Source organism: Rhamphochromis sp. 'chilingali' (assembly GCF_963969265.1).
Source record: "Rhamphochromis sp. 'chilingali' genome assembly, chromosome: 12".
Lineage (NCBI taxonomy): Eukaryota > Metazoa > Chordata > Actinopteri > Cichliformes > Cichlidae > Rhamphochromis > Rhamphochromis sp. 'chilingali'.
The window spans coordinates 8,047,361-8,061,038 of NC_137939.1; the positions used below are offsets into that span (position 1 = coordinate 8,047,361).

At 42.8% G+C, this 13,678-nt stretch overlaps 1 protein-coding gene across 1 annotated transcript; it reads right to left on the bottom strand.

The window, feature by feature from the left end:
• Positions 1 to 204: 204 nt before the first annotated feature.
• On the bottom strand, positions 205 to 12,374 carry LOC308406628 (transketolase-like). Its single transcript, XM_080897726.1, has 14 exons — positions 12,131 to 12,374; positions 10,678 to 10,795; positions 10,312 to 10,425; positions 9,591 to 9,688; positions 7,177 to 7,368; positions 6,827 to 6,945; positions 5,539 to 5,735; positions 5,206 to 5,370; positions 4,444 to 4,600; positions 3,733 to 3,863; positions 3,539 to 3,622; positions 3,292 to 3,385; positions 3,039 to 3,161; positions 205 to 1,006 (listed from the first exon to the last, which is right to left on the bottom strand). The coding sequence occupies exons 1-14, from the start codon at positions 12,235 to 12,237 to the stop codon at positions 819 to 821; spliced, it is 1,887 nt and encodes a 628-aa protein (XP_080753852.1). The 5' UTR covers positions 12,238 to 12,374; the 3' UTR covers positions 205 to 818.
• Positions 12,375 to 13,678: the final 1,304 nt, after the last annotated feature.

Below are 13,678 nucleotides of genomic sequence, written 5' to 3' on the forward strand. Positions count from 1 at the left end.
TATTCCATTTATTAACCTGATATTTCTGCATTTATTGGTCACACTAGTTGGCTTGAAATACTTCACTGTGTGATTGAATTTGCCACTTGCAGATAAGAAAACAGGAGGATTTTGACTTCAAACTTAAAAGATGCTTGTGATGCCTGCTTCGTGCCATCACCGAAACCCTCAAGAAAGACCTCAGACACAAGTACCGTGAAGTAACCATCCCTTTATTGGTGTGAAACGGTCCTATCCAAGTCAAAACAGGTTAAAAACAGTCAGTGCTCAAAACAGACCAAACCAGAGTTTCTCCACACCCTGCTTTGCTCATGTCGGGTGGGACTTTACAAAGTTGTACTGGGTGCAGACGCTCATATCGCTGAGCCCAAGAAGTGAGAGGGGGTTCCACAGAAAAAACGATAAAGACTTGACGTCACTCCAAACCACGTTCACTGCTTTCACTGAGACACTACAGCAGCACCAGAACTTTCTCTGAGAGGTAGGAAGGAACTAGAGGGTGGAGGTGTGGGGATGGGTGAGTTTAAGGGGTAGGAAGTGTGTTTACTGAACTCACAAAGTGATAGGGTAAAATTCTGGGGCGGGGGTGTCAGACAACATTGATGACAGAGAGAAATCATGTTACCTTCTTTTTTTTGTTTTGCTTTAAACAAATGCCTCCAATTGGTTTATGAGGAGGAGAGCGTGAGTGGGCCAGTCGTGCTATCCCTCCCCCCATGTTGGTTTACTTTGTTTGTTTGGTGCCTCCGTGGAGGTAACCGGTTAACCACGGAGTCAGTTACCATGTTGTTCCCGCTGCTGTCACTCCTGCAGCCTTCCTACTTGGCGTTGGCTGAGCTGCTGAGCATCTTACGGACCGCTTGAGCAATGCCGTCACGGTCTATGCCAAAGATTCGGAGTAGCTCGTGGGGCTTACCGCTCCGGGGCACTTGGGAGACTGCCAGGCGGTGGACGGTGAAGCCGGTCTCATTCACCACCGCCGAACACACTGCTTCACCTAGACCACCTGAGGAATCAGAATACAGAGCAGACAAGACTATCGATTAACGGGTAGTTCGTCCAAATATCAAGTTTCTAAGTTGCTCGGCATCTTTCCGAGTGTCTTTCACCCTTCTGTCATATCTATCATATCTATCTACACCTCCATGAGCGATTACGCTCAGCAGAGATGTAATGTGTGCTGACAGGACTGGCGCCACCCTCCCTCTGTTTTCTCACTCCTCTCCTGTCACACGTTCATCCCCTTTAGGAATGCGATCTGAAGGCTGAATATAGTCAGGTGTGTAAGTAATACATGCAGTTACTTCCTTTTTTATGCTGGCCATTAAGAGGTACCTGACGGAAAAAGTCATCGCACTTTATTGAACTAAAACATCTCTGGTCTACCTGGACAGGCCACAATCTTTAAGATTTCAAGTTGCATACAACCTATTATATATATCTGAATTTTAAAGTGTGTGCAATCAAATGGGTGCTGTCTCTTTCACAGACAGAAGTTCTCTCAAAGAAGGAAAAACAAACCGCTAAATTTAGGCTCACAGAAACACACACAGTGGCTGAGAGGAGACAAAGGAAAAAGCAAAAATTGGATGCTTGTTGCCATGCTGGTATTGTATGTAGGTCACTGAGAGCCCAAAGGCCAGAGATGAAATTAAGAAATCCTGACAGGCTCTTCCACTTCCACCCTCTGTCCTCCCTCCCTCCCCCCAACAAACATTTTTAAAAAATATCTGTTTTACCTTTTCCTTAGCGTACGCCTCTCTCTTTACCGCTACAACATGCACCTTAGTTCTCTGCGACGTTCCGTATCCCATACTTCTATCTTTTTCCTCCCTTCCTCAGGCCCTTCTTCTCTCTCCACCTAAGAGCTTCTCCGTCTGTACACAGACGTCTGTCCTTAGCTGCTCAGGGCTTTTTTATTCATGAGTTGATACACAAGCAGCGCAGACACGCAAGCAGCTGCATAACAATCCCTCGTATGCCTGTTACTTAAATCTCTCCTGCTGCTGCCAGACTAATGTGACTTTGACCAAACAGGAATATAAAACGGTCAAAAAATAATCAGCATATTTTAGATATAATAATAAATATTCTACATATAGAAGTTTTATTGCAACACCTTGCAAACTAATTTTAAATTCAGATACTCGTTTAGATTTACAAATTTCTTTTTTTCCAATTTTGTGTAGAAGAAAATATACAACTTCTTGGATTAAGTTTTTTTTTTGTTTTAATGTATTTAGTTTTGGCTTTTAGCCTTTATTGACAGGACGGTAGTGAGGTCAGGAAACCATTAGAGAGTATACAGAGAGAGAGTCCTGCCCCTAAATTATTTTGTTGTCTTGAAATTAATTTCTGTAGACCGTCTTTAATAGATTGATGTAACCATTGTGATGATACCCATTCATTTTTTAATCCTTGGCTTTGACATGTTTGCCGTTTCCATCCAACCAGCCAGCCAGCAGCCCAGGCAGTGTTGCCAGACCTTCCACTGACAAATCTTTTCTTCCTCCAGCTCTTCTGTGGGGAAGGCGAGCAAGAGGTGTGATGTCTCTGTGTCCCGGTGTCCCCTCTCAGTAGAGCATGCCTATAACACCTCACCTGGAGATGTTCAGAAGACATCCTGAGCATCCCCGGATGAGTGTGAGGCAGACCTGGCTGAGAAACGTGCCAGACACCAGGAGCCCACACCCTATATGATACCCACTTTATTGTCTATTTGACTTTAAACGGAACCCTCCCCCCCAAAAACAACAAAATGAATCTCATGCTGCATTAAAAAATACACTGAACCAGTAGTTCAGACAACAAACCGATCATGAAAACTTTTACTGTGCTCCTAAATGAAGTAAGCAGCAGTCATTTTTCTTCTTCGCAGACTCCTTAGCATTGTTTTCCCGGACAGAGATGGTGCCCCCTGCTGGCTAATAGACCAGGTTTATTGCGCTTGCTTTTTATTTTCAACACAGAGCTTCTGGCCATCTTTTATATACAGCATTTGTTCATTTTCACTTGGGGGCGCTGTGCAGACTCCTCACCTTCATAGTAGTGGTCCTCCACTGTGATAATGCGTCCTCTGGTGGCTCTGGCGTTGTCAATGATGGTCTTGGAGTCCAGGGGTTTGATGGTGAATGGATCGATCACACGAATGTTTATTCTCTCTGAACGGCAAAAGAGGAAGTTGAATATGAAACAGTGTCTTTAAAAATGTAATTACAAAAAGAAAAATAGTTTTTGCACTGTTTTATGTCACAGGTCAGCTTTATCTTTTTTTTCCTTATTTCTTCATACCTTTCTTCAGCATTTCAGCAGCAGCCAGAGCCTCATGGAGGGTCACTCCCGCTCCAACCACAGTCACATAATCATCATTGGTTTTATATACAACCTGTGTGCGAAGGGAAACTCTACATTTGTCTTTGTTTGTTTCTACTCCAGAAGAAAATGTGCACAGAGTCTAAACAGATCAGCAAAATTAGAACAATAAACAGATTTTATTTAGAGCATAGATCAACATTTTGATTAAAATGCAGCAACAAACCTTAGCCTGTCCGACATGGAAGTCTTCGTTGCAGTTGTAAATGATGTTGTTCTCTGGGCGGCTTGTCCGGATAAAACACAAACCCTAGAACAAATCAGAAAGCATCAAAATGAATCGCTGCTTTTAACATACATAATCTTAAGTACTTAATATTTTTCTTTCTTTTTCCTGTTATCAAAAATCATTACGAGTACCTTTGTGTTGGCGGCAAGCTCCACAGCTTTCTCAGTGGAAACACCGTCACTTGGGTAGAAGACAGTAGCTGCAGGAATGGCTCTGAACATAGCCAGATCCTCCAGACCCATCTGAGAGGGTCCATCCTCACCTAAATATGCACAAACACACACCTCAGCAACAAGAAACAGACAATGTCATTCAGTCTGCAAAGGTGTACATGCAGTGTACCTGAAGAGGAGGAGGAGAAGAAGAAAGAGGAGGGGGAGGAAGAGGTGACAGAGATTCAGTCTGCTCTGTCATCACCTCCATGACGCAGAGACAGAGAGGAAGGACAGGAGGAGTGCTGATACCAGGAGAGAATGTGAACAACACAATAACACAGAGGAAGATGGAAGCAAAGGTTTAGTATTTATGGGGATCAAAACCAATTAAAAAAGGAAGAGAGCTTCAAACCAGTGCCGCGATACTGGAACAGGAGCAACATGCAAAAACAGTAACTTCATATTTTTCACCACTACAAGTCCAATGAGGATTCAGTGGGCAGATTTGATCCAAAATCAAAAGTGTCCCAAACTAAACTTGAGAAAAATATGGCTGCTGTGACTGGTTTGCTCAGTGGAATCTGTCCTTTCAGTATTAACTGTGGGGTGTGAAATGATAATAAACCAAACGTTGTGCACTCTTCACAACGGTGAAGACATAACACAAAAGGGAAGATGGTAACTGACCAATGGAGACACCGCAGTGGGAGCCACAGAGGTTGATGTTGCTCTCGGAGATGGCGGCCATGCGGAGCTGGTCATAAGCGCGGGTAAAGAAGGTGGCGAAGGTGCTGGCGAACACCACGTTACGGTCTCGTACAGCACAACCAATCGCCACGCTCACCTGCAGGAGAGATGAGAGGCAGTTCAGCATATTTTATATCTATGTTTTGTTTGTTTTTTTGCTTTAAAGAAGTCGAGCACTATATAGTTACAGTTTCCAATACACTTTGTAATTAGTGTGAATAAAGTAGAGTCTCACAGAGCTGCTAGCATAGATGCAGCATAGGTCATCACCTTTGTGAAGGTGCTACAGAGTATACTGAATATTACGTTGCATTACGATGATGCATTTCTTCATTAAGAAAACTGGTGAAAATTGTTTCCTGGAAGGATCCAAGAAATAGTTGATAATGATCAGGAACAGTAAACATTGGACATTTGACGTTAAGGCTCCTCGAAGGACAGCGACACATCAAAAACATCTAGTAAGCAAACTGTGCCCCAATGGAAAATAAAAGATAAGTGGAAAAACCTTATACAAAACACTTTGTGTACATGTAATAGCTTCAGTCAGGTGCTGATGGACGTCTTTTACCACTCTATACAGCAGCGTTTGAATCTTAAGTCTATTTTGTTTTAGTAACGTGCTGGCCTTCTCATACTTCTTCACACTTTAGCTTCACCTGTGAAACTTTCTCCAGCTCTCTTGCTGTGAACTATCCTCACCATGTTTTGCTCTGCAATGTAGCATTCCACGTAACGGTTGGGGTGTTCATTTTTAAAGAGCTCAGAGAAGGTGGAGTTCTTGGTGTCTCCATCCAGAACCACCACTCGCTCGTTGTAACGCCCCAGCTTGGCCAGAGCTATGCCGTACGCCTTCCTTGTAGCGATCTGATCACACGGGGAGAAAACAGATTCAATAAAGTACGCTCGGCTCAAGTTTTTATTTAAAAAAATAGAAAAAAGATTTTATTTACTTCTTTGATCTAATGTTATGAACAGGTAAAAATGACTTTTAAAGACAAGTGAGGGTGGATTGTCTGCTACCACTGATCCTACCTTATCTCCAGGTTTGTAGCTGGGTGCACTCGGCATGCGGATGTTGCGGAGGCTAACAGGGGATGTGTCCTCATTGGGGGGAGCAGGATAGAGGCGCTTGTTGCAGCTGATGATACGGTTCTGCAGCTCCTTGATCACGCTCTCTGCCATGTCCTTGGGCAGGGGTTTACCATGCCAGCCCATTTTATCCTCAGCCGCTGAAAGACACAGACGCGCCTAAGTATCCGCTGAGCATCTATTCTTTTGACCAACAGAAGCAAGTGATCTTTCAAACACCTAATCAAAGTTTAACATTTAAATATTTTGATCTATCCATCTTCTTCTTCTTGTCACAAGACCCTCAAGGTAGGGTACACGCCGGATAGGTCAGCACTGGGCTAATCATGCGTGAACCCAACATAAAAATGCAATTTATTTATTTAGGGAAAAACACACTGTTGAAGTCTTAAAGACTCACAAAAATTGCATCGCTTTGCATTGCTCAGACAGCGAAGAACGGTGTTACCTGACACTGACGTACCTTGACCTTTTAAATGTGTTAATTTTCAGTACATTTCTATTTATTGTTACTTTTGTCAGTTTCAAGTTATTTAAGCGACCATTGTTCAGTTTTCTTTCTTTAACGGAACCAATTTGTTCACGTCTTGCAAGCGTATGCCTTCCACATTCATGCAGGTGCACATGCTGTCACACTCATAACAATGTTCCACACCAGTGGGTAACATCAGCCTGTAGCAGAGGTCAAGGGTTAAGGCCAAGAGGCCACAGGGTTGCAACAACACTGAAGATTTCTGGTCCACTCATCTGTACACAAAGACCCTCTTATAACAACCGTCTCTTTCTCCCCAACAAACACATGCGGTCGGTCGCACACACTCCAACTTAGCTTATCACAACACAAGTACAATGGGCTGTTGTAGGGAGTGTATCCTACACATTCTGAGGGATTATGGAGCAGCAGCAGCTAAAGCACCGAAGCGCTACCTGGATTATGGCCTCTGTGCACTCACAGTGGGTGCTTGGGGCAGTTCAGAAAACTTCAGACAGATCTAATATTCCCAGTCAGATGCCACATTTTACCCAGTCTTTAAAAAAAAAAAAGGATTTTAGAGCACTTTTTAAAAACATCTTAAATGTTAAGCAGTAAAACTTAACAATTTATCTGCATGCTTTAAGGAATGATTAAACAACCTTTATTTATTCAGTAGGAAGAGGAAACTGGTGCTCATTACAGTACAAAATACTGATATTTGAGCACTCTGAACCACTGTCAGCATAGTTGCTATACCTGGGATGCCCTTGCCCTTGATGGTCTTGGCGATAATGGCAAGTGGCTGGTGGCGTGGTTGACTCAGCACCTTACACAACTCCTCCACACTGTGGCCATCTACTATAATGGCGTGCCAGCTGGGGAAACAGACAAGTCAAACATTACATGTGCTTATGCTCGAGTCAAAATATAAAAAACTAATTTTGAGCAGCAAATCTTACATATTAATTAAAGAACAAGTGCATCTTATTTTATAAATAAATGACTGAAGCTGAGTTTGTTTAACGGTTCTTGGAATGACTCCTTAAGCAGCTACTGAAGCACTAAATAACCCACTCAGATAGTTTTTGACTTCCCCCCTGGCTCACCCAAAGGACTCGCAGCGCCGCTGGTATTTCTCCACATGGTGCTGCAGGGGAGTCGGGTCACTCTGACCCAGTCGGTTAATGTCCAAGATGGCTACCAAGTTGTCTAGCTGGTAGTATGAGGCGAAGGCCATGGCCTCCCACACCGAGCCTTCTGACAGCTCTCCGTCACCCAACAGGCAGAACACCCGATAGCTACAAACAGAGACGGGGAAAGAGAAATTAGTTATTTTTCATATCAGCTCCATTTTCCTGTCCTTTCACGTCCTCCCATCATCTGATGCCCCCCTATGGTGGCATGATGTCACAGCTGACCATGACACCTAAACACACAGACAGACAAAAACAGATCCCTCCCCCAATCCTTATCCCCACCACGCTCTGATCATCCTCAGTAGCTGCTTATGTGGCGTAACAACTCCTGACAGCTTTCCAGTCAAATAGACACGTTCTCATTAAAACTGGAAGATAGGCCGAGACACGGCGAATTACACCACGCATTCCAACTCCGACCACAGAGGAAAAAACCCAAAAAAAACCACACGACACATAAAGAAAGGAAGAAGAGGGGAATTCCACAGAGGTGGGACTGGAGAGAAAAGAGGTAGAGACTTTAGATTGAAGGGAAAGGACAACGGAAAAACCAATAAAGCGTATAAACGGATAGTATTCAAATTTAAATTCAAACACAACAACAATTAGTTCAAGGTGCTTTATATTGTAAGGTAAAGACCCTACAGTAATACAAAGAAAGAAAGAGCAAAAAGCTGTTTATTAACCTTGATGAAATGATAAAAAATCTTTGAACATAACCGAATCACATACTATTCTGTAGTGCATCTTTCCTTGAAATTATGTAATCAACTGTCTGTATGTTTATTTCTCAGTTAACACGAGATAGATTGTTGTGAATTACACAACATCAGGGAGGTAGTCTGCATTTCCAAACTAACGCTGAAATATGACAATGACCCAAAACAAACAGCCTCGAGAGTCCTCAAACAGGGGGTCAAAAATGTAAAACTCAGTGATAAAAGCTCCAGGTGGTGATCATCGAAACATATTCTAAGACACACATATCCGCTCGTGTTCACAGTAGTCTGCAAGTAATATAAGTGGTCCAACTACAGGAGTAATCCCTTTACTCCTGTAGTTGGACTCCCTTAGAAGGTGTGTGTGTTACACCTTCCTTCATCCAGTGTTTGTAGGTGTGAATAACAGACTTAGACAAGGTGATACCTCTCACACACATGCTTTCCTTACTTGATCCTGCAGGTTATTGTGTGAGAGTATCCACAAGTGGCATTGATGCAGTTGCTATTCAAAGGTTCTGGGCTCAGATCATATTATGAAACCAGTGATGCAGCCGGCAGCCAGTAGTTGTTGTTACGTGTGTTGTTACTGCATGCACCATGCAAACACACATGGTCCATGCATTATTATTGTCTGAATGCACAGTGGAGCCCAGGTAGATAGCAGCACAATATAAGATTTCATCATTTTTTTAAGAGGTGGTGAGGGAAATGGGTGAGGCAGGGAGATGAGGGAGAACTGTGCTTTTGCGTGTGTGATTATTAGAGCAGAAATAATTGAGTGCACATAGAATGCAAAGAGAGTGAGAGAGATATGAAGGACAGCCAACACAGAGTGCAAGTGCAGCACTCCCTGCAAAACAGCAAAAAAAACCCCCCAAAGCTGCCTTTCAAGCAATCACATTCTGCTCGGCTCGCAATCAAATGTACCAAATATCATCCTGAAAGTCAGGTTTCAGCTCGGATGCGTAAAAAAAAGAAATAGAAAATCATAACAAATTTTGAAAATGTGAATCCAGCATGCTACAGGCTACACGGCTCTAAACATCTATTGTCAGACAGAAACGGCCGGGTATTTTCCAGACCACGCAAGAACAAAGGAGACAAACGTGGAGCGAGTTCAATCAGCTGAAATTCAGCTGAGTAGGAGCTGCATTGCTGTCAAAACACTGAGATGAAACTACATTTGAATTGTGAAGAATAATGTTGAAAGAAATTGAAAAAAAATAGTACACTGTTTTAACAAACATAAAACTTTTTATATGCATTCAACTCTGAGCTCACTGCCACTGATTTCATCCAGCCCCATTAATCCTGATGTGAAGGTAAAACAGGATGAAGGTCGCCTCTCATAAGCTCTAAGTGACTGCCTAAATGTCAGCACAGACCAAGCCTGTCAGAGAGCGTTTTATTCCCAAGCTCCAGGCAGAAATGTCACATGTCTGTGCAGCTCGCTGCAGCGTACATTATGTCATGCATAATTTCATACAGTCCATCTTAATGTGTGCAGATGCAAACTGGGCTGCTGCACTTCTGCAGAAATGTGCACGCCCCCCACCAAAATGATTGTGTTTATACGCGTGAGTGTGACTTTGTTTGTGTTACCTGGCCTTGTCAAAGAATTTTCCAGTGTAAGCCATTCCACACGCGGCTCCCAGCCCCTGACCAAGAGATCCCGTGGCCACATCCACAAACTGCTGCTTCTGCATCCACGCACACATAAAAAAGATGCACATTACTCACTCCAGCTCGAGCTAAGCAAGCAACAGCAGATGGATTGTTTTTCATTTCTAAATGGATCATAAAAGCAGCAGCAGTGGAACTGTTGGAACAGCAGCTATGGTCTGTATGTTACAGTGCGCCAATTTCTGGGTTAATGTGGACAAAGTGTCACTGATGTTTGCAGCAGACGACAAAGCATCTCTGTCACACAGGCGCAGCGTTGTCTCGCTTTCTCTGCCTACAGATGCTTTGCTGTTATCTGTGGAAGCGTGTCCACGTCTCGTGTGCAGCAAGGATACTGTAATGTTCTTATTCACAAACACTTGTCCATAAACTATGCAGTATTTAACAGAAAAGTCGGAAAGCATAGCATATATAAGATTTTACTTAACTTTTCAATATATCTCACTCTGTTCGTGTGTGTTTAGTGCAGTGTGAAACGTATCAACTTCAGTGTGAAAACACGACAAATACTTCTCTCTCAACTCCAAAGAAAGCATGAAAGGAAACCATGAAAGGCAGCATAAAGGTTTTAAAATATTCCTGATTCATGGTAGTGACTCTCAAAGCCTTAAACTTCTTGCAGGTTTCAATGTTGCCTCACCGGCACAGGGTGTCCCTCCAGGATTGAGTCGACCTTGCGGAGGTTGAGAAGCTCATTCTCCTTCAGGTAGCCCGTCTCTGCCCACACAGCATACAGCACCGGGGCTGCGTGACCCTGAGGAGGCAAAGTTTTCAGAGCTCATTGATCAGATAACTGAACAGAGGGAACACAGATGACTGCACTAATTTTGTAGCATTGTAATATATATGCTAGAGCCTTATATGAGTGAGTTATTTAGACACACACTATATAAAAATCCTATATATACACTAGAGCACATGCATATTATTTGACTCAGTTCAACCTCCCTCTGTGTGTTGATGCTTTTGAAAACGTCTTCAACCATTATGGATGTGTGCGCATTACCTTAGAGAGGACAAACCGGTCATTGTTGGGGTTACGTGGGTCTTCGGGTCGGTATTTCATGGAATGAAAGAAAAGCACGGACATGATCTCGGCCACGCTGCTGCATGATGTGGGGTGACTGCAACAAAATAGGTGCAGAGGCAAAATGACATTAGAAATTGAGTTTAACTGTCCGGTTCATCCCGTCAGTGCACATTCAGTGGGTTAATTAAAGCCAGACCATCAGTATTTGGGGAATTATGTAAGGCCACACTATCATCAAGGTCACACAACAGTAAGCACATATACAATAGCTCCTACACTGCTCCTTCAGTCCTCTGGGCGCACAAAATACCTCACTAAAGAGTCTTTTTTTAAATACCCTGAAATGAAAAATGTAATGAGATAATTAAAAAGAAAGAAAGAAAGAAAAAAGAACAAGGAAAAGGGTGAGTGATTGGTGCAGCACACGTTATATATATATATAAAAAAAAGTCTGTAAGTGTTTGATGTCTTTAAGCTAAAAAGGGAATTCGAACCAAAAGTGATGGATGGATTGGGAAGCATCTCCACTGGAAAGAGAGGAGCTTCATGTTGGAAGCAAATCATTGAAGAACAACAAGAACCGAGAACAAAAGAAAAGAAACTATTTATTTATTTCTCGATAAAATTAAAAAAAAAAAAGAGTCACCAATAATGAAAAGTCCGATTTATTTTCCAGGTCATTGTATTTTCTATCATGACAGCATATTTGTCATCGCGACTTAGAAAGTGCACACTGGACGTTGTTATTCGCTTTTGCCGTTTCCGTCGGGTCACGCAGGCGCTGCAGAAGCATGTTTGCGCACTGAGCGGCTCTCTGCTGCCGCACAACACATCGACCCATGAGCCGTAGCAATGGCCACATAAAACAACTGTCCGGCGTGAGTTGTATGTGTGTGTTGCGTAAGTGATCTCGGAGGACAAGAGGAGTGGAACACCAGTGCACCTGCAGCAAGCTCGATCCCCTTCAAAATAATAAACATGTTTTATTATTTTGAAGGGGCACAACATATTATTAAATACATTAAGACTATATTTTCGGTCAGGATATTGCTCGTAGCATGTATGTACATGAACTTGCCCAACCGCCCTTGCTTTTGCGTAAATTGCGCACAGACTCTGGTATAAAACTAACTATACGCACAGGTAAACAACTGAAATGCTTAAAAAAGTTTAGACACGTCACACACAGAGACAGATTTTCATATGGTGCATCTACAATATTTTAAACACACAGTTTGACTATTTTACACGTTAAAACAGACGTTACTGTGTTCTGCGACCAGTTCATCTGTAATTACGATGCGCTTCCCTGAAGCAGGTCCTCATAAATGAAAGAAATCACACATCGATATTTAAACGGATAAAAATGACGTGCATAAAACCACGTTTTCTGCTGTCACGCGTCTCCTGCTCGGTTTAACCATCTTACCCGCTGCCCGCTGCAGTTGTCGCCTTGATGGAGTTGATCCGGAGTCGGGTGGCGATGTTCCTGAGCGCCTGCACCGTCTGCTGGTCCGGTTTATGATAGTCCTCCATCTGGCCGGTGAACCGAAGAGAAGCACACTCACTCACACGCAAGCCGGTAAAATAGAGTTAAAAGAGTTAAAAGTTCCCCCCGGTCTACTGTTCTGAGAATAAAGGCGAGGAGAGCGCAGCGGACGATGGCAGGGGTTAAAAAGAGATAACGCTGTTTAACCACAGAGACAGAGGGCGGGAGGGAGGGGGCGTGTTTGCAAGCGAAGCCTATGAATATGGCTAATCTAGGGCCAAACGAAGCCTGCAGTTAGTCCAAACTGTCGCATGAACCGACAGTAGGAAGGCTTTGGACTAAAACCAAGGCCACACGCGCGGGTAAACGCTCACAGCAAGCCGGCACACAGACTCTGATCAGGGACGCTCAGATGCAGCATTTCCACGCTCTGTACAGACAGCAACTATGCAAACCAAAACAATGCGTGCAAAAAAGTGGGAACACATTATATATGAAATATATATTATAATATAAAATAAGTGATGCACATCGAGATCAGTTTATACTGACAGATTTTTGTATTCGTCATTTTTTAAACAGCGGGAAAGTTTTATTTATTTATCGTGAAGTTGCACTGAGGAGTTTCATCTCATGCATCCATACAGGCTGCAAAATGCGTTCACACCGCTCTATAAATAGACCCCAATGCTCTCATTTTATACAAATGGACTTTCCTTGTAGCTGCAGCATTGCTGTCCACATTCTTACACAGCTTCGACCAACATCATCACTAAGCTGACATTTGAACAGGAGCTTAAGGCGCTGACATTTGGGCTCGTGTTGTGATACTATGAAGATAATAAAAAATGAAGCTCTTTCAGTAATGTGTGACTGATGCCACGTGTAAAGACTGAAGAACCGTATAACACCTCTTTAAGAAAGAGCAGTGGGCTTTTTCGGGTCATGATCAGAGGAGAGGGTATTCTGGTGTAAAAGATTTACAGAATGAAGACTGAAGAGATCACCACCCAGTTCCAAATGAAGGAGATATACAAGCATTCAGGTAAGGTCTGCACAACGTTTGATTTAGTGTGACAGTTTTCCTCCCCCCCCCCCCCCAATTTCCTCTTTGGTGTTCTTGAAGAATCTTCCCTTTTGTTGCCCGCAGATGATCTGGTAAGTAAAAGAGAAAAAGCGAGCCGTGTAAGTTTATTTAATAATAATAATAATAATAATAAAGAAAATCAGCATTCAATTTGTCATTTAAACCCGGAACTACTAATTTGATGTTGGCTGTGACAATTACTGTGGGGTAGGTGCGGGTTTAAAGTAAGCAACTAGTGACATCTGGTGGTCAAAGACAAGACTGCACCATTCAAGACAGATCTCTTAGTTATGATTGTCTTTATAAACTTGGGCTTAATTAGAAATATGCATAATAATATTAATAATAATTTGTTAAGAGGCTCAAATTTCTATTCTAATAATCACACTCCTCTTTAAGTT

Bases quoted from the DNA above. Each gene is read 5' to 3' on its own strand.
- LOC308406628 (XM_080897726.1), bottom strand. From the start codon at position 12,237: ATGGAGGACTATCATAAACCGGACCAGCAGACGGTGCAGGCGCTCAGG. The intron at 5,736-6,826 runs GTATAGCAACTA...TGTGTCTTTCAG, and splicing joins CAAGGGCAAGGGCATCCCAG to CGGCTGAGGATAAAATGGGC. The intron at 1,007-3,038 runs GTGAGGAGTCTG...CTGATTCCTCAG, and splicing joins GGAGGACCACTACTATGAAG to GTGGTCTAGGTGAAGCAGTG.